The sequence below is a fragment of the Mesoplodon bidens genome (genome assembly GCF_964165515.1).
Source record: "Mesoplodon bidens genome assembly, chromosome: 4".
NCBI lineage: Eukaryota > Metazoa > Chordata > Mammalia > Artiodactyla > Ziphiidae > Mesoplodon > Mesoplodon bidens.
The window spans coordinates 159,837,283-159,864,802 of NC_138160.1; the positions used below are offsets into that span (position 1 = coordinate 159,837,283).

General features: G+C 46.0%; 1 protein-coding gene across 1 annotated transcript in view; it reads left to right on the top strand.

Moving 5' to 3' along the window:
• The window catches only part of STK10 (serine/threonine kinase 10), a 125,756-nt gene that overhangs the window by 82,713 nt on the left and 15,523 nt on the right, over positions 1-27,520 (top strand). The window contains exons 9-13 of the mRNA XM_081231499.1: positions 233-778; positions 3,444-3,574; positions 7,892-8,015; positions 8,465-8,644; positions 26,161-26,253. Coding sequence (XP_081087625.1) covers positions 233-778; positions 3,444-3,574; positions 7,892-8,015; positions 8,465-8,644; positions 26,161-26,253 — 1,074 coding nt within the window. The remainder of the gene's footprint in view (positions 1-232; positions 779-3,443; positions 3,575-7,891; positions 8,016-8,464; positions 8,645-26,160; positions 26,254-27,520) is intronic.

Below are 27,520 nucleotides of genomic sequence, written 5' to 3' on the forward strand. Positions count from 1 at the left end.
TAGGAGGAATACCTATTCCTCAAAGCAAGTAGTACAATAATTTTGTTTGTTAGTTAGGCAATAAGGAGTGGGGAGGACTGTGGCTTACTAGAGAGGGATGCCTGGCCTACCTGCCTACCTCCCTGGCCCGCTTCACCTTGTGGGTGTCTGACTTTCTGACCTCACTGCATCTCTGACTCTTGCCTCGGACACACAGTAGCATGGCCTTGACTATGTTTTTTTTTTCTCCTAGCCTCTGGGGAACCACACTCGGGACTCCTCTGAGGTGAGTCAGCTGAGCCTCGATGCTGACAAGCTTCTCAAAGAATCATCTTTCACCCCACTGCCACCTAGCCAGCCTCAGGACATTGTGAATGGGCCCAACCAACCCTCTGGGGACACATCCCTCCAAGCCACCAGCCCCCCAGATGTGGCCCCTGGAAATGAGAACGGCCTAGCAGTGCCCGTGCCCCTCCGGAAGTCCCGACCGGTGTCCATGGATGCCAGGATTCAGGTATCCGAGGAGAAGCAAGCCACTGACCAGGGTGGGGACCTCAGTCCAGCAGCCAGCAGGTCCCAGAAAGCAAGCCAGAGCCGTCCCAACAGCAGCGCCCTGGAGACCTTGGGTGGCGAGAAGCTGGCCAACGGCAGCCTGGAGCTCCCTGCCCAGGCGGCTCTAGGCCCTTCCAAGAGGGACTCAGACTGTGGCAGCCTCTCCACCTCCGAGAGCATGGACTATGGCGCCTCCCTCTCAGCCGACCTGTCCCTGAACAGAGAGACGGGCTCTCTGTCTATCAAGGTAACGCTGCCCCTTGTGCCTCAGGCTTGGAGCAGGAAGCACTGCAGAATGTGTGGTGTTTTGGTGTTTGAAAGCATATGGTGGCTGCCTTCCATTATAAGTAGTTCATGAGACTGCTCTTTCTTTAAAGAGCTCTCCGTTTGATTCATAGTTAGACCCCCAAATATCTGAGTTCGGTCTGGGATTTAGTCATGTCAGGCAATTAATTGGTTTGGGTTTTCATTTCAGTTTGGGTTTTCATTTAAATTGGGTTTGGTTAAAGGCCCTGCTAAAATGGGGGAGAGACAATTCTAGAAGCGAAAGTTCTCTGACTTGGAGGTCAGCCGTATGGTCCAGCTGCCGACTGATTCAGTTAAAGGGAGTGGGCTCGAGGCTTCCTCCTGGCTCGTGGCTGTTCTGCAGGAGGTGGCATTGTGAATGACAGTAGCCACTGCACTTGAGAGCTCAGCACGAGGCCTGAACTGCAAAATGCTTAAAAGCAACCACACATGAGGCGCCTTCAGTCATCCCAGAGTGCAGCCCAGCAAACAGAGGCTCAGGTGGGAGGTGGGGAGCTCGTCAGACTCCAGACTCTGAGCTCTGAATCCCACATGCCATTCTGCCCTCGCGGTGGGAGCTTTGGCCTGCTTGTCCTCAGGAAGGGCAGACCGCATCCCCGGCCCATCTCACAAATCGTGAGCTATTCGTGAACTCACTGTTGGTCACCTGATTGGCCACACTGAGGACCTCATCCCCAACCAAGGCTGAATTTACGGAAGGTTCCGCATCATTTTTGTTTTTTCCTTCCATCACTTACTTGGTGAAAATGACACAGCAGAGACTCAAAAATATTGGCCAAATGAAAGGGAGCCAAAGGAGAGGCAGTCAGCCAGCACAGTTAGCTTTGGGAACAGAAAGAAAGCACAGTTTTAACAGGTCACCAGGACAAGCGGGGACGGCAGCCGCTTTGTTGTATAATCATCTTCCTTAGGATAGGGGGTCTGTCGTTCTCTTCTTTAAAAAGACACTAAGGGTTAAAAAAAAAACAGTAATTTTTTTTTTTCTTTTAAATAAAGGTTGACCCACCCAGAGCCGGGTCCCCACCTCTTCTCAAGGGTATTGAGAACATTCCTTTGCTGGTGGGCTGGCAGTGAGTCAGGGAATGCGGCTGTTCTGATAAGAGTCCACGGCTGCGTCAGCACTCTTGGCTTGACGGGGAGCCTGTTACCCCCAGGCGGAGGCCCTGTGACCAGCAGCAGCTCTAGTGTGAGGGCTGCACCCAGGCCTCCTTCCTCGCCCACCATCTCCAGCCAGCCTGCATTTCTGGTTGCTAGACTGACTCATCTTGAACTGAGTCCTGGGACACGTGAGCTGGATGCTGTAGGGCGAGGAGCTGCAGGGTGACCTTTCAGGGCCAATAGCATCCAGAGCTCCTGGGCGAGGTGCCATGGGAAGAGGTGGGAGCCTGCAGGGGAGGGGAACCCAGACCTCAGGGCCAAGGGCAGTCTGCTGGGCTCGACTGAGCGGGCACGGGGGTTAGCGCGGACTTTGAGGGCAGAGGCCTCCTGCTGGGCACCACCCTCGCTCTCCCTGCACTCTCAGGCTGGCAGGCCCTCGGAAAGGCCGGCCTGGACTGCACCAGGAAGGGCCTCGGAAACCAGTGGAGAGGTCGGAGGGGAGAGGCCGTGATGACTTCCGTGCAGGCCCACAGGCCTCATCCGAATCAGGATGGAGGACTTTCAAAGGGTATTTAAATACAGTTAACCCCTCCTGGAGGAGTTCTGGCAGCACTGTGTAAGCAACCACACGTGAAAGCCATGATTATTCACAGGGAAAAGTAAAGATAAAGATTATGAATAATCTCATGGTGGCTCTAGATGGGCGTGGCCTCCTGTGGAATTCAGGTCAGGTCGGATTTGGCTGCCAAAGCAGTTATGAACTCTGGTTTTCCAGGCTCCTTGGATTTTGGCATTGAGGATAAGAGAGCGTGGTCTGCAATAATAACCATCAAAAATAACTACCGGGCTTCCCTGGTGGCGCAGTGGTTGAGAGTCTGCCTGCCGATACAGGGGACACGGGTTCGTGCCCCGGTCCGGGAAGATCCCACATGCCGCAGAGCGGCTGGGACCGTGAGCCATGGCCGCTGAGCCTGTGCGTCTGGAGCCTGTGCTCCACAACAGGAGAGGCCACAGCAGTGAGAGGCCCGCGTACCACAAAAAACAAACAAACAAATACATACATACATACCTACATGCCGAGTGTTGAGCCCTTGCCGTGAGCTGGGTGTTGTTGTATGCCCCACCACCATCGCACCTTTGGAACCTCCTCTGACAGGTCGAGGAAGCTGAGACTTGGACAGGACAAGGGACTTGCCCAGGGTCACAGAGCCAGTAGGTGGTAGAGGGAAGATTGGAACCCAGCTCGCTCTTTCTGACGCCACGTCTTGTGTGTGAGAGAGTGCTGGCAGCTAGCGGGCAGGGGATGGGTTGTGTCTGAAGGGCGAGATCAGGGAGAGGAAAGGGCCCAGCGTCAGACACTCGGGCAAGAGGGGGACAATGGACAGTCACCTCCTACCTGGATGGGGCTGAGGCTCTGGGGCCAGGAGGGCTGTGGGCTGTACCCTCTGTGTCGCCCATGGATTCTTAGCTGTGATGCTGAGCTTTGCCTCATGATCTTCCCCGGCCAGAACTCGAGGCTGCATAATAAGACCCTCAAGAGGACACGCAAGTTTGTGGTGGATGGTGTGGAGGTGAGCATCACCACCTCCAAGATCATCAGTGATGATGAGAAAAAGGACGAGGAGATGAGATTTCTCAGGTAAGCCTGGGAAGGGCCACTGATGGTGGTGATAGGGTGGGGATGCGGTGAGAGGGATGGGCGTGGGTCCTTCTGGTGCAAGAGCTGTTTGTCTGTCTACAGCATCAAGTGTGGGATCAAGGACACAAAAGGAAGCTGGCTTTGCCTGAGATCCTGCATTCTCTGACCCACCCAACCCCCCATCCACCAATCCATCCACCCACCCATCCATCACCTACCCACCTACCCAGCCCTCCACCCTCCCCTCCAGCCAGCCAGCCATTCACCCATGTATCCATACCCCCCAGCAGGTTGGGGGACACGGTGGTGACCCAGGTAGTTGAGGCTGTTGCCTTTGTAGAACTTACACCTCATGGGCCAACAAACAGCACGATAATTCAGCAACAAACAGCAAGATAATTCCCAACTGTGGTACATGCTGTGAAGGGAATAATATGGGTGAAAGGATAGTGAGCCCCTGGGCTGGGGTCGGGGACACTGCTCTGTGGGAAATCCCCTGAGCAGAGCCAGGAGGTTGAGAGGAGCTGGCCACGAGCAGAGCCGGGGGATCACGGAGGGAACTGCAAGGCCAAGGCCTGAGAGTTGACCGCGTGGCTTGTTTAGGGACCTGAGAGGGCAGGGCTGGAGTGTGGAGTGAAGGTGGGAGGGAAAGGATGGGGAGCCGTCCCCGGGACCTGCAGGGCCAAGGTCATGTTGGAAGAGTGTGGATTTCATCCCCAGTGTAGCTGGAGTGAAGCAGCTGGAGAGTGACCTGCGGTAACATCTCTTTTGAAAGCCAGCTCCGCTGTCGTATGAGTCTGGGCGTAGAGGGGGCAGGACTGATGCAGGGATCCAGGGAGACCCCGGCCAGGATGGTGGCCAGACAGAGGGAAGAAGTGGTTGGATGCAGCATGCATTTTGGAGGCAAAACCCGTGAAACTGGAAGGGATTGGTGTGGAGAGGAGGGTGTGAGGCAAAGCTGTTTGCTAGGAACCATCTTTGCACTTTTAAGGTGCTCAGGCGCCCTGACAGCCCTCCTCAGGGAGACCCTATCTTGGCCGTTCTGTAAATTAGGAAACTGTTTCTTGGTGGGAACTTACCTGCCTCAGGTCATCCAGGTGAGAAGCTCTGTCTGTGAGAGGATTCTTCCCGGCTTCCACTGGACCAGGAAGCTTGCTTGGGGGCTGCCAGGGGCGGGGGTGAGGGGCTTCGCAGTTAGGGAGGGAGGCCTTGGACTCACGAATCTCCCTTGAGGCCAGGCCTTTGAAGGCTAAATGCATGATTGATTTGTAGGACATCTCTAACATATCAAACACATTCATATCTTTAAAAAGCACAGGGACTTCCCTGGTGGTCCAGTGGTTAAGACGCCACGCTCCCAATGCAGGGGGCCCAGGTTCAATCCCTGGTCGGGGAACTAGATCCCACATGCGTGCAGCAGCTAAGACCCAGTGCAGCCAAAAATAAATAAATAAATATTTTTTTTAAAAAAGAAACAAGGCCTGATTTTCCTAGAGGGGTGGGATAGGGAGGGTGGGAGGGAGACACAAGAGGGAAGGGATATGGGGTATATGTATACGTATAGCTGATTCACTTTGTTATACAGCAGAAACTAACACACCATTGTAAAGCAATTATTCTCCAATAAAGACGTAAAAATAAATAAGTAAGTAAGTAAGTAAGTAAGTAAAATAAAAAGGAGAAAAAAAAAAAAAGCAGACATTCCAAAGCCAAATAGAAGCAGTTTTGGATGCCTGGGGGGCATTTCTGCCCTCTAGGAGCCAGGGGGATGAGAGGCAGACTTTTCATTGGTGGAGTTTCTGCGTGCATGCATATGCGTGTACACACATGCACGCACACGCACGCACGCGCGCACGCACTGGTGTCCTCATCTGTGTGCGCTGGAGAGGCTTGAGGCTGGGGGAGAGGTGGGTGTGGTTGGTCTTCGAAGATGACACCACCTTCTGTTTTAATGGTCACCTGGGAGGTGGCCTGTACTCCTCACTCTTCAGACCCCAAGGGCTCAGTTTCCTTGCCGTCACCTCCCCTCTGGGCAGTTCAGGTTCCTGGGGTTGAAATTCCAGACCCAGCACACCCCGTCTAGAAGCGATGCCTCTGGCCCTGGCACCGGGCCTCCACCTTCCTCCCAAGCAGAGGAGTGGGTGCCACTTAGGTTTGAAAGGTAAGATTTAGCCGCCGTGGAGGAGAGGTGCTCACAGTGAGAGAACAAGGCTTTGCTTGTTTGCCTGCCGTGGTCTGAAGGTCCGCACGTCCTGTCAGTGTGGCCAGGCCGCCAGGCTGCGAGCTGTGGCGGGCTCTGGCCCACGTCCCTGGTCGTACCTGTATCCTAGCATTTCCGGAGGATTGGGTGACACGTAGGCTTTTGAATGGTGTCCCCGAATAGTTGCTCTCACAGATTGAGGCCGCCAGGTCAGAGTTCCTTCTGGTTTTGCCTAAACTTGCTGGTTCTTTCCTCCTTAAGCCTGTGTCTGCCTGCCCTTTCCTTGTGAGGACTCAGGTTGGTCAAGGAGGAAATGTCAGAACCTGGCTGCTTACCTTCTTCTCTGTTCATTTTTTGGTCAGTTGTTCTCTGAGCCTTAGTCTCTCTTGTGTCAGGGTCTCCCTCTCTTTGTCAGCTCTCAGCAATCACCTCCTGCCTCCTCTCTTCCCAAATGCAGAGGCTCCCAAGGAAGCTTTCTTCTGTGCCTCTAGAAAGCATTTCTGGCTTTTCCCAGAGACTGGGCAGCCTTTGCCTCTTCTTCCTCATTATCATACGAGAAGTTACCACTTGGGGAGTGATTGCCATGTGCCAGGCAGACACTACAGGTATCATCTCATGTAACCTTAAAGAACCTGAGAGGTAAAGATTCTCTCCCCATTTTACAGATGCAGGAACAGAGCCTGCAAAGACTGAGCGACTGCCTAAGGGGAAGTGAGCTGAGCTAAGATTCAAATAAGGCCCCCCGACCCCTGAGCGCGTGCAGGCCTCTCCTCCTGCAGCTGTTAGTGGGCAGTTCCTGAGTAGCTGTACCCACTCAGAGCTGTGAGGAAAGCCCCACAGCTGGGGTGGCCATGGTACAGGCTGCAGACGCTGGACTGGAATAGGACACAGGCTGCCAGGGAACCGCCCCCCGTTCACAGTCAGGAGGCCCAAGTTCTTTCTGCATCATTTTAATTTCTGATTCCATAAATGATACATATCAATTTTTAATGGACTTGCCCAGAAAGAAACACAGTGGGTGGGGTTTATCCCACCAGTATTTTTTCTGTGTACACACATATACACAGTGACAATAGGTATGTTACCAAATGAAGGTACACTGTGTGGTTGGGGTCAAATTTTTATTGTATTTACATTTTGAATAGGTAATATCATGGTTCAAAACTCGACAAGAAAAAGAGGGTAAACAGCGAAAAATTTCCCTCTCACTTTTCTGCCAGCCATCCAACTCACCTCCTTGTGTTAATATTTTACAGTGTAATCCTTCCAGAAACACTCAGTGTTTAAATAGGAAAGTAAACACACACATGCACATGTGCACACACATATAGGGTCCTTTTTGTTTTTCACCCAGATGGTAGGTAGCATAAGAGACCCATACTCTTCAACAGCTTGCTTTTTTCATTCAGGGATCAATCCCTATCCGTTCATAAAGAATTGCTGCATTTTTCATAGATTTTTTTTCCATGTAATTCAATATCTCTGAGAACTTGATTTTTTTAATGGTTGTATAAAATTACATCAGATGGACATATTTAATTAGACTATATTGATGGACATTTGCTTCTAATTTTGTACTATTATAAATAGCATTGTTATGAATATGCTTATTCAATTTTGTTGTGCGTCTATGATTATCTCTTTAGAATCAGTATCCAGAAGTGGAACCTACTATGTCAAAAGGCAGAGACTTATTGCATTGTCCTCCGGAAATGTGTCAATTTGTACATATCAGCAGTATATGAAAGTATCAATTTCCCCTATATTCTTGCCTATTTAATGAAAATGTTATCTCTTTTTAATTTGTATTTCATATCCACATAGCTAATTTAAAGACTTTGTCTTTTGTTTCATGTCTGTCCTGTTCTGTGCCACTTTTTAAAATTAGGATATTCCTGTTTTTCTTATTGATTTGGAAGCACTCTTTATATATTAAAATTATTAATGTTTTGTCTGTCAATAAATGTCAAAGTCTGAGTTCTAAGTTCGCGTCATGCCTCTACCCCAGTCTTGTGTGACGCCTCTCCACGCCCCAGCCTTCAGTGTCCCTAGCTATGAGTTATGTGATCACTGAGGGCACTTTCTGACTGAAATGTCCACATCCTTCCACCCTTCAGGCGCCAGGAACTCCGAGAACTTCGGCTGCTCCAGAAAGAAGAGCATCGGAACCAGACCCAGCTGAGCAGCAAGCATGAGCTGCAGCTGGAGCAGATGCACAAACGTTTTGAACAAGAAATCAATGTGAGCGTGAGAAAAGATGGGTCCCTATAGGGCTTCTTGCTTCCATATTTTCTTTAAGCGGAAGTTGCAGAGTGAGGATGATTGGGCATGGAGAATAATTCACAACAATTGCCCAATTCCTCTGTTTCCTGTTCTCATTAGGCATTGACTTATAAACACAGCATTGCTTGAAGGTCATGATGCTCCTCTGAGTCACACAGGAGGATCTCTAGAGGGGACATAACCTTTACTGAGCCCCATGCAACAACCCTGCGAGGTAGATGGTCTGGTCTTCCTTTTGCACATGAGCAAAAGACTCAGAGAGGTTCAGTGACTTGTCCCAGGTCACACAGCAAAGAGGTGGTAGACCTGGGATTCAAACCCAGGTCTGAGCACGGGCTCTGGGCTTTCCCCATCTCCCTCCCAGGTATAAGGTGACTTTCCTGAATTTCCCTTTCTGCTCCTTCCAGGCCAAGAAGAAGTTCTTTGACACAGAGCTGGAGAACCTGGAGCGTCAGCAAAAGCAGCAAGTGGAGAAGATGGAGCAAGACCATGCTGTGCGCCGCCGGGAGGAGGCCAAGCGGATCCGCCTGGAGCAGGAGCGGGACTACGCCAGGTTCCAGGAGCAGCTCAAGCTGATGAAGAAGGAGGTGAATACGTGTTGGGTAGAAGCAGGGGTGTCTAGGAGGATTAGGACCCTCTCAGTTGCAAGTAATCAAAACCCAACTCAACCTGGCCTCAGAAACAGGGAATTTTGGGGAGCTTGTATACATGAAAAGCTCACATCCAGCTATGTCTGGATCGACACCCTCCAGCTGTGCCATTAGGAGCCCCTTCCCCATCATTTGGGCTCTGCTTTCCTCTGTGTGGATTTGGTTTCGGGCAGGCCCTCGCCATGTGGCCTCAGGCAGCTTCCTGTACATCCCCCCAGCTTAGCAGCCCTCACTGAAAGAGAGCAGGGGGAAGGAAGGGATGGCAGTTCAGGGAAACTTGAGATGCTGTCTCCAGAGGGGCAGTGGGTGCTGGATGGGTGCACACACGTCCTCCATGCCTACTCTCCCTTCTCCCAGAACAGCAGCCCCCTGGTTTGGACCTATGTGCCTGTTCTCCCTCTTTCCCCATCCAGCTGGAAGGGGAAGTGGGAGGTGGCATAGAGGTAGGTGGTCCTGAGACAAGGGCAGGGTGGCGTATTTCTCAGCCTGCCCAGGGAAGGGCATCTGGGCCCCAGAGAGCAGCCCACACCTCCCCCTGTGGAGCCAGACACTGGGAAGCTGGGACAGACTTTCTTTCCTAAACTCTCAGGAGGAAGGAGGCGGACGAGGAGGGTAGAAGCCCTGGGGCAGGCATACCAATCAAGGCTGCTTCCCAATCTCCAGATGGGAGCAGTAGGTGAACAGCTTCTAAGGGTAGTCCATGGTGCTCGGGGACCTCAGAACCCAGCTCCTAGACTTTACTGTGACGGACATGACATTTGGTGTATCCAAGGGCCCTCCAGTGGCTGCCTGTGGGTACCGGGGCCACTGGCTGGCTGAGCAGGGCCAGGGCTGGGATGAGACAACTTGTCTAGGGCACAGAATTTAAGGAGGTGCCCCAAAACTCCATAATCAAGATAAATAATATTCTGATGCAGTGTTTTAAAATAAAAATTCATGTAAAATATTCATGATGAACAGAATATCAGCTATTTAAAACAGAGGCAGGGGACTTCCCTGGCGGTCCAGAGGTTAAGACTCTGCGCTTCCACTGCAGGGGGCGCAGGTTTGATCCCTGGTCGGGGAACTAAGATCTCACGTGCCGCATGGTGCAGCCAAAAATAAATGAAATGAAATAGAATAAAATAAAATAGGCAGGATCCGACAGGGCTGGGGTTAGTGTGAGGCGATGCGGCTGAGCCCTGCAAGTATAGGACTTGATCCTGTCTGTATTTGAATTTTGTTCATAATTTTTTTTTTTTTTTTTTTTTGTGGTACGCGGGCCTCTCACTGTTGTGTCCTCTCCCGTTGCGGAGCACAGGCTCCGGAGGCGCAGGCTCAGCGGCCATGGCTCACGGGCCCAGCCACTCCACGGCATGTGGGGTCCTCCTGGACCGGGGCACGAACCCGTGTCCCCTGCATCGGCAGATGGACTCTCAACCACTGCACCAGGGAAGCCCATGTTCATAAATTTTTTTTTTGGCATGAACTTTGAGTTTTAAAAATTGTATTTATCTTGATTACTGAGTTTTTTGGCATTCCCTTTTGTGTCTGAGGTGAGTGCCTTGACTTACCCTGGTCCTGAACCTCCTGCTGAGAGATGGGCCAGTGGGCCGAGATGTGTGGTGGGGAGGAGGGAGAAGCGGATACTAAGCACATCCCCCGCTCCAATGCTGGGAGCACAGACGTGGTTCCAAGTCTCGGCTGTGTGGCTCAAAACGAACTGCTGGGCTTTGGACAAGCTACAGGCAGACCTTGTTTTAATGCACTTGGCAGCTACTGTGTTTTCTTTTTTTTACAAATTGAAGGTTTGTGGCAACCCTGCGTTGAGCAAGTCTTTCTGCACCATTTTTCCAACAGCATTTGCTCCCTTCCTGTCTCTGTGTCACATTTTGGTAATGCTTGCATATTTCAAACTTTATCATTATGATTATATTTGTCATGGTGATCTGTGATCAGTGATCTTTGATGTTACTTTTGCAAAAATATTACAACTCGCTCAGATGATGATGAGCATTTTTTTTAGCAATAAAATATTTTTTAAGTTATATACAATTGTTTTTTTTAGACATAATGCTAATGCACACTTAACAGACTACAGTATAGTGTAAAGATAACTTTTTCTATGCACTGGGAAACCAAGATATTCACGTGACTTGCTTTATTGAGATGTTCGCCTTATTGTGGTGGTCTGGAACCGAGCCAGCAATATTTTTTGAGTTCTTGCCTGAGTTCTGGCTGCCTTCTGTCACAGTGAGAGTTATTCAGCTACTGTTCTATTGAATATCTACATGTGTGGCACTGTATGAGGTGCCAGGGATACTGTAATGAACAAAATAGATAGGGTCCCTACACTCGAGGAGTTGTTCATTGCCAGGGAAACTAGAAAAAAAAAAGCACAACATCAAATAAAAAAACACTTGCCCATTCCATACATGCTGTGAGAGCAAATAGGTTGGTTAACTAGAGAAGTTACGGAGAGATCAGTATGTGACATTTAGGCTGAGACCAGAAGGATGTTTCTAGGAGGGTGGAACGGCATGTGCAAAGAACATTCCAGTAATAAGAACATGCCAGGAGGGTGGAACAGCATATGCAAAGGCCCTGAGGTGTGGGAAAAAGCTTGGAAAGAACTGGGAAAATGATCAGTGTGGTAGGAGCTTAGGAAGCGATTGGGAGATTCAGACGAGATGAAATCAGACAGGTAGAGAGGGGCCAAATCACAGAGGGAGGTGAGTCAGAGGCAGGAGTTTGCTGTTTGATTCGGTGCTGTTTACCGTGCATTCCTCTCAGATATTTTGAGCATTAAATGAGAAGCACCCAGTGTCTGCCCCAGAGCAAGTACACCGCGGATTCCAGTTTCCTTTTGGTGCCTCACCCCGTCATGTATGCGCACCCTTTGTACGTGTGGGTGGGGGAAGGAGTTGTGGGGACTGTAAAAGTGGGAAAAAGAGGAGGTGCCTGGGACGGGGAGGTGTGAGGGGTCGCCACGGAGTTCCTCGCCCTTGGCCGGCACCAACCTTTAACAAAGGTGGACGTTCTTGTTGTTGGCAGCGTTCTGGGAGGGTTTTCAAGCCGGTCAGTGAATTCTGAGGCAGTGCGTGGGATCTGGTACTTGGGCTACTACTCAGATTCAGTTTTTAGGTTTTTCTTTTTCCCTGGGTGTTTTTCTTCAAAAAGTTTTCATGGAAAGAAAAAGCTTGACCTCTTTGCCCTTTTGGCTTCTGCCGTTTGGTAAGACTGTGACCCTGTCACTGTCCTCCCATGAGGCATTCTTGCTGCCAGGACTCCGGCTCGCTGACTGAACAGAGCTGCTGGCTTTTAACCTGCTTCACGGTGGAGCCAGGCAAAGTGTAGGCTTGCGCTTGCTTCTGGTTCCCAGAGCTAGCTGCGGGGGTTTTGTTACTTAATTAATCAGTGTATATTTTTAGAGGTCCTACTGTTTGTCACCCGTGTGTTAGGCAGTGATGAGCAAATCATACACAGCCCCCGTCCTCAGATTTGCCATTGTTGTAAGAGGCTGCATGTTACATGGTTATAAGAAGTTTGAGAACGTACTATATTTTTATCAGAGGGAGTAAAGGGGGGAGATGGTCTTTTCCACTTGTAAAGAGAGAAGCAAGTTCTTTTAGGATGGCATCATAGGGAAGTGGTTGTGTGGGCCTGGAGTCAGAGAGACCCGAGTTTGAATCCCGGCTCTGAACTCAGGCAAGCTGCTTCAACTCACGGAGCCTCTGTCTTCTCTGTGAAAGCAGGTAATGACAGGATCACTCATGAAGCTGTTCTGGATAGAGACTAAATGACAGAATGCAGGCCAGGCACCTGGCACCTGGTAAGCACTTACTGCATGGTGGCCCTTTCGGTTATTCTTACCATTATCATTATTATCAGTTTCCAAAGTAAGGTCTAGAGATTCTTGCTGGTGGGGGCCGGTGAAGGGCTTTGCTTCATGGTACCCCCCAAGGTGTCCCACGATTCCATGTCCCGCCATTGCCTACTCCACAGTCCGAAGACCTTTGATCACAAAGGTTACCTGTGTGAGGGCTGCTGGTGAAGCCCAGCAGGGAGGCTTGGGTACGCCCTTGGATGGGTGGTTAGGATGCAGCAGCAGGGGTGAAGGACAAAAGTGGGAATGAGTAGAACCCCCAGTTGAGCAGGCTTTGAACTACCCACAGATGCATTAGCCAGCCCAGTGCTGCATCGGAGAAATCCACACGTGGATGCTGGAGAAGAAGACCATACAGAGACCCATGTGGACTTCACTTTAATCAGTTCAGAGCAAGGAAGGGTTCACCCTGTCCATCTCCCTGTGATCCACTGAATGTGAGAAAGCCAATCATGATGTGATCTCAGGCATAGAAAACATACAAAAATAACAGAGGGTAAAACTTGAGATGCCTCATGGGACCTCTTTCATGGTTACAGCAATTGTTATGAAATATCATACTAATGACCTTCCAGCATTTAGGAGGTATGCATATAGCAAAAATCATTATTAGTAAGCTAGTTGAATGGGGACGTGTTTATTCTTCATTGTTGTTTCAAGTAATTAACTAAATCTAGTACTGTGTGTGTCTACATATAGAAATATAATAAATGTATAATAAGTGTGTTCTATGAGAATGGAATTGATGGTCTGGTCCTCAGTCCCCATACACACACAGTACACTTAACATCCACGAGAAACTCAGTGGACAATTGTAACTTATTTCTTAGATCATCTAAATTTGAAAACAGGGCTTCCCTGGTGGCGCAGTGGTTGAGAGTCCGCCTGCCGATTCAGGGGACGCGGGTTCGTGCCACGGTCCGGGAGGATCCCACGTGCCGCAGAGTGGCTGGGCCCGTGAGCCGTGGCCGTTGGGCCTGCGCGTCCGGAGCCTGTGCTCCGCAACGGGGAGAGGCCGCAGCAGTGAGAGGCCCGCGTACCGCAAAAAATAAATAAATAAATAAATAAATAAATAAATAAATAAATAAATTTGAAAACAAATTCAATCAGTCTTGAAGGAAAGCTTTCCAGAACTCTTTGTTTTTCTGCCTTCCTAGACAAAACTCATTAAACATAATTTAACTATTTCTTAAATAGTTTGGATCTCTATAACATCACAGAGTTATATTCCTGGAAGGACCCTAGAAGTTTTAGCTAAAAGCCAGATAATTTTTTCTGATGAGAAAATGGGAAACAAGTCCAGGGACTGTTCCAAAGGTGTGCAGTTGGACCAGAAAGCAGGATTTCTGACATGTAGTAGAAAGCCTCTCTTTATAGACCTCAGCCAGAGTGGCGCTGGTACATCCCTGTCCTCAGGGGTTACTTATGAGCAGGTCCAGGTGTCCCTTTGCTCAGTAGCTCCATGTGACTCTACTCTGGATGTTCTTTTGCTTTCTCCCTCCATTGTCAGTGGTATAAGACTTCTTACTGTTTTCAGTGCCTTTAGCAGAAACCTCCAGACCCTTTTCTAAACTGCTGTTTCTCATCTTCTGTCCTGGAAAACCACATCATCAAGCTTGAAAAGCACACTTCTAAGCTAATGCATCCTTTCAATTGTATGATGCCTTGAATGGGGCTGTCAGAGGCGTTTTGACAAACACCTGACTGGTGCTGAATTATGGTTAGGTACCATATATCCAAGGGAGCCCCTGGAAATGGAAGGTGAAGTGGCACAAATGAGATTTTTGAGATATTTTATGAGGACTTCTAACACAGTGATTCTCAACCAGGGACTCTTTTGCTCACCAGGGGACATTTGGCAGTGTCTAGAAACATTTTTGTTGTCACAGCTGGGGAGAGGGTGCTACGGTACCTAGTGGGTAGGGGCAGCGATGCTAATAACATCCTGCATAGTGCGTAGGACATCCCTCGCAACAAAGAATTATCTGCTTCCAAAGTCAATAGGGCCAAGGTTGAGAAACCCTAATCCAAGGCCATTAAAGCTAAAGAACAAAGGGGCAGATTTCAGATTACAAACCTAAAACCATGAAAGAAAACATCCAAGAACTGAAGAAGAGACAATAAAGAATAGCTGATAGGATTTGGGGGTCAGATGATAGTGTATGTTTAACTTTAGGAGAGGCCGCCAAACTTTCCCAAGAGAGTCTGTATTATTTTACATCTCCAAGACAATGTGTGAGAGTTCCAGTTGCTCCACATCGTCACCAGTACTTGGTATTATCAGTTTTATTTTTTCTGTTTTAGCCATTCTGATAGGAAGTGGTAGCTCATTGTGGCTTTTTATTTGCATTTCATTAATGACTAAAGTTGAGTATCTTTTCCTGTGCTTTTTTGCTATCTATATATCTTTTTTGGTGAGGTACCTGTTTAAACCTATTGCCCATTTATTTAACTGGGTGATTTGTTTTTTTATTACTGAATTGTGACAGTTATTTTTACATTCTGAATACAAGTACTTTGTCAGTTATATATTTTGCAAATGTTTGCTCCCAGTCTGTGGCTTCTCTTTTGATTCTCCTAACAGTGTCTTGCATAGAGCAGAAGCAGTTAATTTTGGTGAAGTCCAGCTTATCATTTTTTCTTAGGGATCGTGCTTTTAGCGGCTTATCTAAGAAATCTTTGCATAACACAAGGTCACATGTTTTAGATGTTTTATAATTTTAGGTTTTATATTAAATGCATAATGTATGGGTGAGTTTCACTACTGTTATCATTATTGTTTTGCCTGTGGATGTCCTAGCACCTAGTTTTCTAGCACCATTTGTTGAAAAGACTATGCTTTCTCCACTGACTTGCCTTTGCATCTTTGTGCAAAATCAATTGACCACACATTTATGTGTCTATACCTGGACTCTGTGCTCTTCTATTGATCTATCTTTTACCAGTTCTACAATGTCTTGATCAATACATTTTTACAGTAAGTCTTGAAATCAAGTAGTGTGAGTCCTCCAACTTTGTTCCTTTTTTCAAAATTGTTTTGGCTATTCTAGATCCTTTGCCTATCCATATACACCATAGAATCAGCTTTTTGATTTCTATAAAAATGTCTGCTGGGATTTTTGATTGAGATTGAGTTGAATCCATGGATCAAGTTAGGGAGAAGGGAATCTGAACAATATTGAGCCTTCCTTTCCATAAACACAGTGCATCTCTCCATTCATTTACGTCATCTTTGACGTCTTTCCTTAGTGTTCTTTTTTAGTTTTCAGCATAGAGATTCAGCATATATTTTGTTAGAATTATTCTTATTTCATATTTTTTTTGGTGCTGTTGTCCAAGGTGCTATTTTTTAATGTCAATTTCTTTTTTTTCTTCATTTCTGAGTATACAAGCATTTATTTTTATTTATTTAATTAATTTTTAAAACATCTTTATTGGAGTATAATTGCTTTACAATGTTGTTTTAGTTTCTGCTGTATAACAAAGTGAATCAGCTGTATGTATACATATATCCCCATATCCCCTCCCACTTGTGCCTGCCTCCCACCCTCTCTATCCCACCCCTCTAGGTGGTCACAAAGCACCAAGCTGATGTCCCTGTGCGATGCGGCTGCTTCCCACTAGCTATCTGTTTTACGTTTGGTAGTGTATATATGTCCATGCCACCCTCTCACTTCATCCGAGGTTAACCTTCCCCCTCCCTGTGTCCTCAAGTCTGTTCTCTACGTCTGTGTCTTCATTCCTGTCCTGCCCCTAGGTTCATCAGAACCATTTTTTTTTTTTTAGATTCCATATATATGTGTTAGCATATGGTATTTGTCTTTCTCTTTCTGACTTACCTCACTCTGTATGACAGACTCTAGGTCCATCCACCTCACTACAAATAACCCAGTTTCGTTTCTTTTTATGGCTGAGTAATATTCCATTGTATATATGTGCCACATCTTCTTTATCCATTCATCTATCAATGGACACTTAGGTTGCTTCCATATCCTGGCTATTGTAAATAGTGCTGCAATGAACATTGTGGTACATGACTCTTTTTGAATTATGGTTTTCTTGGTATATGCCCAGTAGTGGGATTGCTGGGTCATATGGTAGTTCTAGTTTTAGTTTTTTAAGGAACCTCCATACTGTTCTCCATAGTGGCTATATCAGTTTACATTCCCACCAAGAGTGCAAGAGGGTTCCCTTTTCTCCACACCCTCTCCAGCATTTATTGTTAGTAGATTTTTTGATGATGGCCTTTCTGACCAGTGTGAGGTGACACCTCATTGCAGTTTTGATTTACATTTCTCTAGTGATTAGTGATGTTGAGCATCCTTTCATGTGTTTGTTGGCAATCTGTATATCTTCTTTGGAGAAATGTCTATTTAGATCTTCTGCCCATTTTTGGATTGGGTTATTTGTTTTTTTGATATTGAGCTGCATGAACTGCTTGTATATTTTGGAGATTAATCCTTTGTCAGTTGCTTCATTTGCAAATATTTTCTCCCATTCTGAGGGTTGTCTTTTCATCTTGTTTATGGTTTCCTTTGCTGTGCAAAAGCTTTTTTTTTTAAAATTTATTTATTTCATTTTATTTTTTGGCTGCGTTGGGTCTTCGTTGCTGCATGCGGGTGAGTGGGGGCTACTCTTCATTGTGGTGCACGGGCTTCTCATTGTGGTGGCTTCTCTTGTTGCTGAGCACGGGCTCTAGGCTCACAGGCTTCAAGTTGTGGCACGTAGGCTCAGTAGTTGTGGCTTGTGAGCTCTAGAGCACAGGCTCCATAGTTGTGGCACACGTGCTTAGTTGCTCCATGACATGTGGGATCTTCCTGGACCAGGGCTTGAACCCGTGTCCCCTGCATTGGCAGGCGGAATCTTAACCACTGCGCCACCAGGGAAGCCTGCTGTGCAAAAGCTTTTAAGTTTCATTAGGTCCCATTTGTTTATTTTTGTTTTTATTTCCATTTCTCTAGGGGTGGGTCAAAAAGGATCTTGCTGTGATTTATGTCAGAGTGTTCTTCTTATGTTTTTCTCTAAGAGTTTTGTAGTGTCTGGCCTTACATTTAGGTCTTTAATCCATTTTGAGTTTATTTTTGTGTATGGTATTAGGAAGTGTTCTAATTTCATTCCTTTACATGTAGCTGCCCAGTTTTCCCAGCACCACTTATTGCAGAGGCTGTTTTTTCTCCATTTTATATTCTCCATTTTATATTCTTGCCTCCTTTATCAAATATAAGGTGACCGTATGTGTGGGTTTATCTCTGGGCTTTCTATCCTTTTCTGTTGATCTATATTTCTATTTTTGTGCAAGTAGCATACTGTCTTGATTACTGTAGCTTTGTAGTATAGTCTGAAGTCAGGGAGTCTGATTCCTCCAGCTCTGCTTTTCTTTCTCAGGATTGCTTTAGCTGTTCAGGGTCTTTTGTGTTTCCATACAAATAGTGAAATTTTTTGTTCTAGTTCTGTGAAAAATGCCAGTGGTAGTTTGATAGGAATTGCATTGAATCTGTAGATTGCTTTGGGTAGTATAGTCATTTTCACAGTGTTGATTCTTCCAATCCAAGAACATGGTATATCTCTCCATCTGTTTGTATCATCTTTAATTTCTCTCATCAGTGTCTTATAGTTTTCTGCATACAGGTCTTTTGTCTCCTTAGGTAGGTTTATCCCTAGGTATTTTATTCTTTTTGTTGCAGTGGTAAATGGGAGTGTTTCCTTAATTTTTCTTGCCGATTTTTCCTCATTAGTTGTATGAATGCAAGAGATTTCTGTGCATTAATTTTGTATCCTGCTACCTTACCAAATTCATTGATGAGCTCTAGTAGTTTTCTGGTAGCATCTTTAGGATTCTCTATTTATAATATCATGTCATCTGCAAACAGTGACAGCTTTACTTCTTTTCCGATTTGGATTCCTTTTATTTCTTTTTCTTCTCTGGTATCTGTGGCTAAAACCTCCAAAACTATGTTAAATAATAGTGGTGAGAGTGGGCATCCTTGTCTTCTTCCTGATTTTACAGGAAATGGTTTCAGTTTTTCACCATTGAGAAGGATGTTGGCTGTGGGTTTGCCATATATGGCCTTTATTATGTTGAGGTAAGTTCCCTCTATACATACTTTCTGGAGGGTTTTTATCATAAATGGGTGTTGGATTTTGTCAAAAGCTTTTTATGCATCTATTGAGATGATCATATGGTTTTTATCCTTCAGTTTGTTAATATGGTGTATTACATTGATTGATTTGCATATATTGATGAATCCTTGCATTCCTGGGATAAACCCCACTTGATCATGGTGTATGATCCTTTTAATGTGATGCTGGATTCTGTTTGCTAGTATTTTGTTGAGGATTTTTGCATCTATGTTCATCAGTGATATTGGTCTGTAGTTTTCTTTTTTTGTGACATCTTTGTCTGGTTTTGGTATCGGGGTGATGGTGGCCTCGTAGAATGAGTTTGGGAGTGTTCCTCCCTCTGCTGTCTTTTGGAAGAGTTTGAGAAGGATAGGTGTTAGCTTTTCTCTAAATGTTGGATATAATTCGGCTGTGAAGCCATCTGGTCCTGGGCTTTTGTTTGTTGGAAGACTTTTTAATCACAGTTTCAATTTCAGTGCTTGTAATTGGTCTGTTTATATTTTCTATTTCTTCCTGGTTCAGTCTGGGAAGGTTGTGCTTTTCTAAGAATGTGTCCATTTCTTCCAGGTTGTCCATTTTATTGGCATATAGTAATCCCTGATGATTCTTTGTATTTCTTTGGTGTCAGTTGTTACTTCTCCTTTTTCATTTCTAATTCTGTTGATTTGAATATTCTACTTTTTTTTCTTGATGAGTCTGGCTAGTGGTTTATCAATTTTGTTTATCTTCTCAAAGAACCAGGTTTTAGTTTTATTGACCTTTGCTACTGTTTCCTTCATTTCTTTCTTTTTCTCTTAATTTACTTACTTATGTATTTATTTTTGGCTGCATTGGGTCTTCATTGCTGAATGCGGGCTTTCTCTAGCTGTGGTGAGCAGGGGCTACTTTTCATTGTGGTGCGCAGGCTTCCATTGTGGTGGCTTCTCTTGTTGCGGAGCATGGGCTCTAGGCACACGGGCTTCAGTAGTTGTGGCATACGGGCTCAGTAGTTGTGGCTCGCAGGCTCAGTACTTGTGGTACACGGGCTCAGTTGCTCTGTGGCATGTGGGATCTTCCTGGAACAGGGCTCGAACCCGTGTCCCCTGCACTGGCAGGCGGATTCTTAACCACTGCACCATGAGGGAAGTCCTCAATTATTTCTGATCTGATCTTTATGATTTCTTTCCTTCTGCTAACTTTGCATTTTTTTTGTTCTTCTTTCTCTAATTGCTTTAGGTGTAAGATTAGGTTGTTTATTTGAGATTGTTCTTGTTTCTTGAGGTAGGATTGTATTGCTATAAACTTCCTTCTTAGAACTGCTTTTGCTAGATCCCATAGGTTTTGGGTCGTTGTGTTTTCATTGTCATTTGTTTTAGGTATTTTTTGATTTCTTCTTTGAATTCTTCAGTGATCTCTTGGTTGTTTAGTAGCATATTGTTTAGCCTCCATGTGTTTGTACTTTTTACAGTTTTTTTCCTGTAATTGATATCTAGTCTCATAGCATTGTGGTCGGAAAAGATACTTGATACAATTTCAATTTTCGTAAATTTACCAAGGCTTGATTTGTGACCCAAGATATGATCTGGCCTGGAGAATGTTCCATGAGCACTTGAGAAGAAAGTGTATTCTGTTGTTTTTGGATAGAATGTCCTATAAATATCAGTTAAGTCCATCTTGTTTAATGTGTTATTTAAAGCTTGTTTTTCCATATTTATTTTCATCTTGGATGATCTGTCCATTGGTTTAAATGGGGTGTTAAAGTCCCCCACTATTATTGTGTTACTGTCGATTTCCCCTTTTGTGGCTGTTAGCATTTGCCTTATGTATTGGGGTGCTTCTATGTTGGGTGCATAACTATTTAAAATAGTTATATCTTTTTCTTGGATTGATCCCTTGAACAGTATGTAGTGTCTTTCTTTGCCTCTTATAATAGTCTTTATTTTAAAGTCTATTTTGTCTGTTATGAGAATTGTTACTCCAGCTTTCTTTTGATTTCCATTTGCATGGAATATCTTTTTCCATCCCCTCACTTTCAGTCTGTTTGTGTCCCAAGGTCTGAAGTGGGTCTCTTGTAGACAGTGTATATATGGGTCTTGTTTTTGTATCCATTCAGCCAGTCTCTGTCTTTTGGTTGAAGCATTTAATCCATTTACATTTAAGGTAATTATAGATATATATGTTCCTATTACCATTTTCTTAATTGTTTTGGGTTTGTTTTTGTAGGTCTCTTCCTTCTCTTGTGTTTCCTGCCTAGAGAAGTTCCTTTAGCATTTGTTGTAAAGCTGGTTTGGTGGTGCTGAATTCTCTTAACTTTTGCTTGTCTGTAAAGGTTTTAATTTCTCCATTGAATCTGAATGAGATCCTTGCCAGGTAGAGTAATCTTGGTTGTAGGTTTTCCCCTTTCATCACTTTAAATATATCCTGCCACTCCCTTCTGGTTTGCAGAGTTTTTTCTGAAAGATCAGCTGTTAACCTTATGGGGATTCCCTTGTATGCTGTTTGTTGCTTTTCCCTTGCTGCTTTTAATATTTTTTCTTTGTATTTAATTTTTGATAGTTTGATTAATATGTGTCTTGGTGTGTTTCTTGTTGGATTTATCCTGTATGGGACTCTCTGTGCTTCCTCGACTTGATTGACTGTTTCCTTTCCCATGTTAGGGAAGTTTTCAATTATAATCTCTTCAAATATTTTCTCAGACACTTTCTTTTTCTCTTCTTCTTCTGGGACCCCTATAATTCGAATGTTGGTGCATTTAATGTTGTCCCAGAGGTCTCTGAGACTGTCCTCAATTCTTTTCACTCTTTTTTCTTTATTATGCTCTGCGGTAGTTATTTCCACTGTTTTATCTTCCAGGTCACTTATCCGTTCTTGTGCCTCAGTTATTCTGCTATTGATTCCTTCTAGAGAATTTTAAATTTCATTTATTGTGTTGTTCATCATTGTTTGTTTGCTCTTTAGTTCTTCTAGGTCCTTGTTAAATGTTTCTTGTATTTTCTCCATTCCATTTCCAAGATTCTGGATCATCTTTACTATCATTACTCTGAATTCTTTTTCAGGTAGACTGCCTGTATCCTCTTCATTTGTTGGGTCTGGTGGGTTTTTATCTTGCTCCTTCTTCTGCTGCATATTTCTCTGTCTTCTCATTTTGCCTAACTTGCTGTGTTTGGGGTCTCGTTTTCGCAGGCTGCAGGTTCATAGTTTCCATTGTTTTTGGTGTCTGCCCCCAGTGGGTAAGGTTGGTTCAGTGGCTTGTGTAGGCTTCCTGATGGAGGGGACTTGTGCCTGTGTTCTGGTGGGCAGGGCTGCATTTGGTGGTGTGTTTTGGGGTGTCTGTGAACCTAGTATGATTTTAGGCAGCCTCTCTGCTAATGGGTGGGCTTGTGTCCCTGTCTTGCTAGTTGTTTGGCATGGGCTGTCCAGCACTGGAGCTTGCTGGCCGTTGGGTGGAGCTGGGTCTTAGCATTGAGATGGAGATCTCTGGGAGAGCTCTAGTCGCTTGATATTACATGGGGCCAGGAGGTCTCTGATGGTCCAATGTCCTGAACTCGTCTCTCCCACCTCAGAGGCTCAGGCCTGACACCAGGCCAGTGCACCAAGACCCTGACAGCCACACAGCTCAGAAGACAGGGGTGAAAAAGGAAAGAAAAAATAATTTTTTAATTAAAAAATAAATTAGTAAAATAATTAAAATTAAAAAATAAAAAATAATGAAAATTAAAAAGTACTAAAAAAAAGAAAAGAGAGCAACCAAACCAATAAACAAATCCAGCAATGATAACAAGTGCTAAAAAGTATACTGAGATAAACATAAAAATCCGAAACAAGTCAGTTGCAGACAGGAAACCCCAAGTCTACTGTTGCTCCCAAAGTCCACTGCCTCAATTTTGGGATGATTTGTTGTCTATTCAGGTATTCCAGAGGTGCAGGGTACCTCAAGTTGATTGTGGGGATTTAATCCACTGCTGCTGAGGCTGCTGGGAGAGATTTCCCTTTCTCTTCTTTGTTTGCACAGCTCCTGGGGTTCAGCTTTGGGTTTGGCCCCACCTCTGTGTGTGGGTTGCCCTCAGGCTTCTGTTCCCGCTAAGACAGGATGGGGTTAAAGAAACGGCTGATTAGGGTACTCTGGCTCACTCATGCCGGTGGGGTGGGGGAGGAGGAAGGGGTACGGTAGTTATAATTGGAATGCGGGACGAGCCTTTGGTGGCAGAGGCTGGCGTGGCGTTGCAACAGCCTGAGGCGTGCCGTGTGTTCTCCCGGGGAAGTTGTCCCTGGATCACGGGACCCTGGCAGTGGCGGGCTGCACAGGCTTGCGGGGGCTGGGGGTTGGGCATGTGGATAGTGACCTGTGCTTGCACACAGGATTCTTGGTGGCTGCAGCAGCAGCCTTAGCGTTTCACACCTGTCTCTGATGTCCAAGCTGATAGCTACGGCTTGCACCTGTCTCTGGAGCTCGTTTAGGCACTGCTCTGCCTTCTGTGGGCAGACGGGGAAGGAATCCCCTCTCCTTGTGCACCCCGAAACAATGTCTTTTGCCTCTTAGGCAGGTCCAGAGTTTTTCCTGGACTCCCTCCCGGCTAGCTGTGGTGCACTAGCCCCCTTCAGGCTGTGTTCATGCAGCCAACCCCAGTCCTCTTCCTGGGACCAGACCACCGAAGCCTGAGCCTCAGCTCCCAGCCCCCACATGCCCCAGTGGGTGAGCAGACAAGCCTCTCAGGCTGGTGAGTGCTGGTCGGCACGGATCCTCTGTGCGGGAATCTCTCCACTTTGCTTTCTACACCACTGTTGCTGCACTCTCCTCCGTGGCTCCAAAGCTTACCCCCACCCCCACCCCACCACGTTTCCGCCCGTGAAGGGGCTTCCTAGTGTGTGGAAACTTTTCCTCCTTCACAGCTCCCTCCCAGAGGTGCAGGTCCTGTCCCTATTCTTTTGTCTCTATTTTTTCTTTTTTCTTTTGCCCTACCCAGGTATGTAGGGATTTTCTTGCCTTTTGGGAAGTCTGAGGTCTTCTGCCAGCCTTCAGTAGGTGTTCTGTAGGAGTTGTTCCACACGTAGATGTATTTCTGATGTGTTTGTGGGGAGGAAGGTGATCTCCATGTCTTACTCCTCTGCCATCTTGAAGGTCCCCCTTAATGTCAATTTCTAATGTCAGTGCTAGAGTATAGAAAATAGTGCTATATTGATCTTGTATACTGACCTCACTAAACTCACTTACCAGTTCTAGTACTTTTTAAAAAATAGATTTCTTGGGATTTTCCACATAGACAATAATGTCTGCAAACAGTTTTATTTCTTCCTTTTTAATCTGTATGCTTTTTGTTTCTTTTTCTTGCTTTATTATGCTGGCAAGGACCTCCAGTGGGATGCTGAATAGGAATAGTAGAGTGGACATCCTTGCCTTGTTTCCAGTCTTAAGGGGAAAACATTTAGTATTTCATAGTTAAGTACGATGTTAACATTAGGGCTTTTTTGTAGATGCCCTCTTTCAGATTAAGGAAGTTCCCTTCTATTCCTAGTTTGCTAATAGATTTTGTCATGAATGGATGTTGCATTTTGTCAGTGTTTTTCCTATATCAATTGATGTGATCATATAGTTTTTCTCTTTAGTCTATTGATATTATGAATTACATTGCTTTGTTTTCAAATATTGAATGAGCTTTACATCCCTGGGATAAAGTCCACTTGGTCATTATGTAGTTTACTTTTTATATATTACTAGATTGAATTTGCTAATATTTTGATGAGTACTTTTGAGTCTATATTTATGAAAAGGATTTGGTCGGTGGTTTTAATGTCACTCTGGTTTTAGTTATCTATTTCTTCTTGAATGAGCTTTGGTAGTTTCTTTCAAGGAATTTGTCTATTTCATCTAAGTGGCTGAATTTATTGACATAAAGCTGTTCATAGGATTCCTTTAGTATCCTTTTTAATGACTGTAGGATCTGTAGTGATTTCTCTTTCACCCTTCATACTGGTAATTTGTGTTGTAGTATCCTCTTCGTCTCCCTCCTCCTTTTTCTTCTCCACTTCCTCCATCTTCTCTGTCAATCTGACTAAAGGTTTATTAATTTTATTGACTTCTGCCTGATTCTTTGGCCAGAAACACAATGTTTCTTACAGTTTTAGCCACTGCATCACTGTCTAGGACAGGGGCAAAGCCAGGAGAGCAAAAGGAAAAAAAAAATCCCAGGAAACTCACCCCCGGTACCAGCCCCTTCTACAAGTTTTGACTCCCTTTCATAGCCACCTGATTTTGTTTACTTTTCAGAGTCCTCAGTCAGTTGCTTTCTGTACTTTATCCAGAGTTTTTCACTGTAATCAGCAGGAATGAGAGGCTGCGTTGGCGTACCTCACCACGCCAGAAGTAGAACTCTCCTGGAATGCTCTTTTTGATCATGGACAGTATGGAAAAATCCTTCACTACCTGCTCCTAAGAGCCCTGTCAGTGAGTGCATGTTTTGGGGTGTCAGGTAACTGTGAAGGTGTGGGTTACTCAGAGAAAACTGTTTGAGGAACTCTAGCTTCCTTATAGTGAAGTGTCATGAATCTCTTCTTTTTCTGTTATAAAAAACAGAAAGCCAGTTCCAGCTGGCTTGAGAATACTATTAGTTCACCATCTGCCCACATGGCATCTTTTGGAGTCTCAAGGGCATCAAACCAAGAACTCCTGTCTCTGACCAGGAGGGCAGAAGTGTCACCAGGAATCCTTCATCCCTTAACATTGCTTCCATGCATTGATTCTTTCTCAGGCAGACCCCTCCAGGGTGGTCCACCATGGCCTACATCCTCCCAGCTCAGCAACCCCAAAGGACAGAGAGCAGCTTCCCCCAATAATTCCAGCACCCATCCTGAAGCTCTCACTAGCCCAGCGAAGATCACACGCTCATCTCTGAACCAATCCCAGATGCCAAGGCATGGAATATGCTGATTGGCAGCTTGGATCATATGCCAGCCTAGAGTCAGATGGGGCTGGGGGCATCAGCCATACCTGAACCTCAGAGACTGAGCAGGGGCTACCTAATGCATGCATTCTCAACCGGAGTGATATCACCCCCAAGGAGTTAAAAACATCTTCGATATTATAATGGTCTAACAGATTGACAGTATATCTGTGGGATTAAAATTTCATGGTGTTGGTTAATTAGGGAAAAAATGTCTAAAAGGGCTTCTGAGGGGGCAACAATTTAAAAAGAGGTTGAGAAACACTGTCCTAAAAGAAACTGAGGTGCTGTCATCAGAAGGGGGATGGATACCAAACAGCAAAAACAGCATCTGTCTGCTCTGAAGGAGTCTGGAAACTGGAGCCAGCAGCAGACAGGTGGCCAGTAGGTGCCATCTGTCAGCGGAGTGGAGAGCAGAGTCGGGGCTGGTGCCTAGAAAGCTGAGCCTCATCTTCAGTCTCCCTGGCCCAGGAGTTCTGGGATTGAAGGCTTATTCAATATGAAGTGTGGAGGTACCCTGACCTAGCCATTCTCTGCTGTCTCTGGTGCAGGTGAAGAATGAGGTGGAGAAGCTCCCCAGGCAGCAGCGGAAGGAGAGCATGAAGCAGAAGATGGAGGAGCATGCGCAGAAGAAGCAGCTTCTCGTGAGTCCTTGCCCCTCAGTTGGGGAATAGGGGCGTTGGGGAGTCTCAGGTTTGAGTCCCTGAATGGTGACCAGAGCTCTTCTCTGTCTGTGCCCATGCCCTGCCCTTTGAATACTCACCTACCTCTCATTCTGAATAAATCAGACCATCCTGATTATCATCCCTGTTATCACCTCCCCCATGCAGCCTTCCTTGATTGCCCTTGCTCCAGCTGGAAGTGAGCTCTCCCATCTCTAGGAGATACCACAGACCTTTACATCCACCTCTCCCAAAGCCTTTAGCACTTCCTGCCTTGCTTTATAGCTGTCTGTATATCACATCTCCTTGACCAACCCAGTACATCCCTCTGCCCACTTGGCATCTTTTGGAGTCTCAAAGACACCAAACCCAGATCTCCCTGACCTGGTCCTGTTCTCGTGTTCTGAGGGGATACCGTCCTCCACCGTGATGTCAGGCCAGAAGCCCTGTCATTCCTGACACCTCTTTTTCCTGCAATCCTTCATCACCTCTTGAAGCTTGGGTTTTTTTTTTAACCTCCAAACTCTCTCTGGATCCATCAACTTGTCAACATCTCTGTGACTCCCTAGCCATTCTTGTCTTTTGCCTGGACTACTGCAGTAGCCTCCCAGCTAGTTTCCCTCCAGTTCTTGCAGTTCTTTCTCTCATACCAGTTGTTGTGATCAATACGAATTCCAAATCTGATCATGGCACCCTTCCCCAACAGCCCTGGGCCTTTAAAACCTTCAGTGGCTCCCACTTTCTCCATAAGATCAGATCAGCCTTCTCACATGCTTTCAAGGCCCTATAGGTCTTGTTCTTGTCGGCCTCTCCCAGCTACACTCAGTCCCCTCTACCCAGGCCTCAGTAGCCTTTTTTTGCGGTACGCGGGCCTCTCACGGTTGTGGCCTCTCCTGTTGTGGGGCACAGGCTCCGGACGCACAGGCTCAGTGGCCATGGCTCACGGGCCCAGCCACTCCGCGGCATGTGGGATCTTCCCGGACCGGGGCACGAACCCGTGTCCCCTGCATCGGCAGGTGGACTCTCAACCACCGCGCCACGAGGGAAGCCCCTCCGTAGCCTTCTTTTCACTTCATGCTCTCATTTTGTCCCACTTCCTCTGCCCCCAAATGCAAAGAAAATTAGAGTCTACAATTACAATTGTTTTGTATATTATCTGGTTTAGCATTCATGGCTTACCAGGATAGGTGCTGTTTGTTTTCCCCTTTACAGAGGAAGAAGCTAAGGCTCAGAGAGGTGACACTGCACA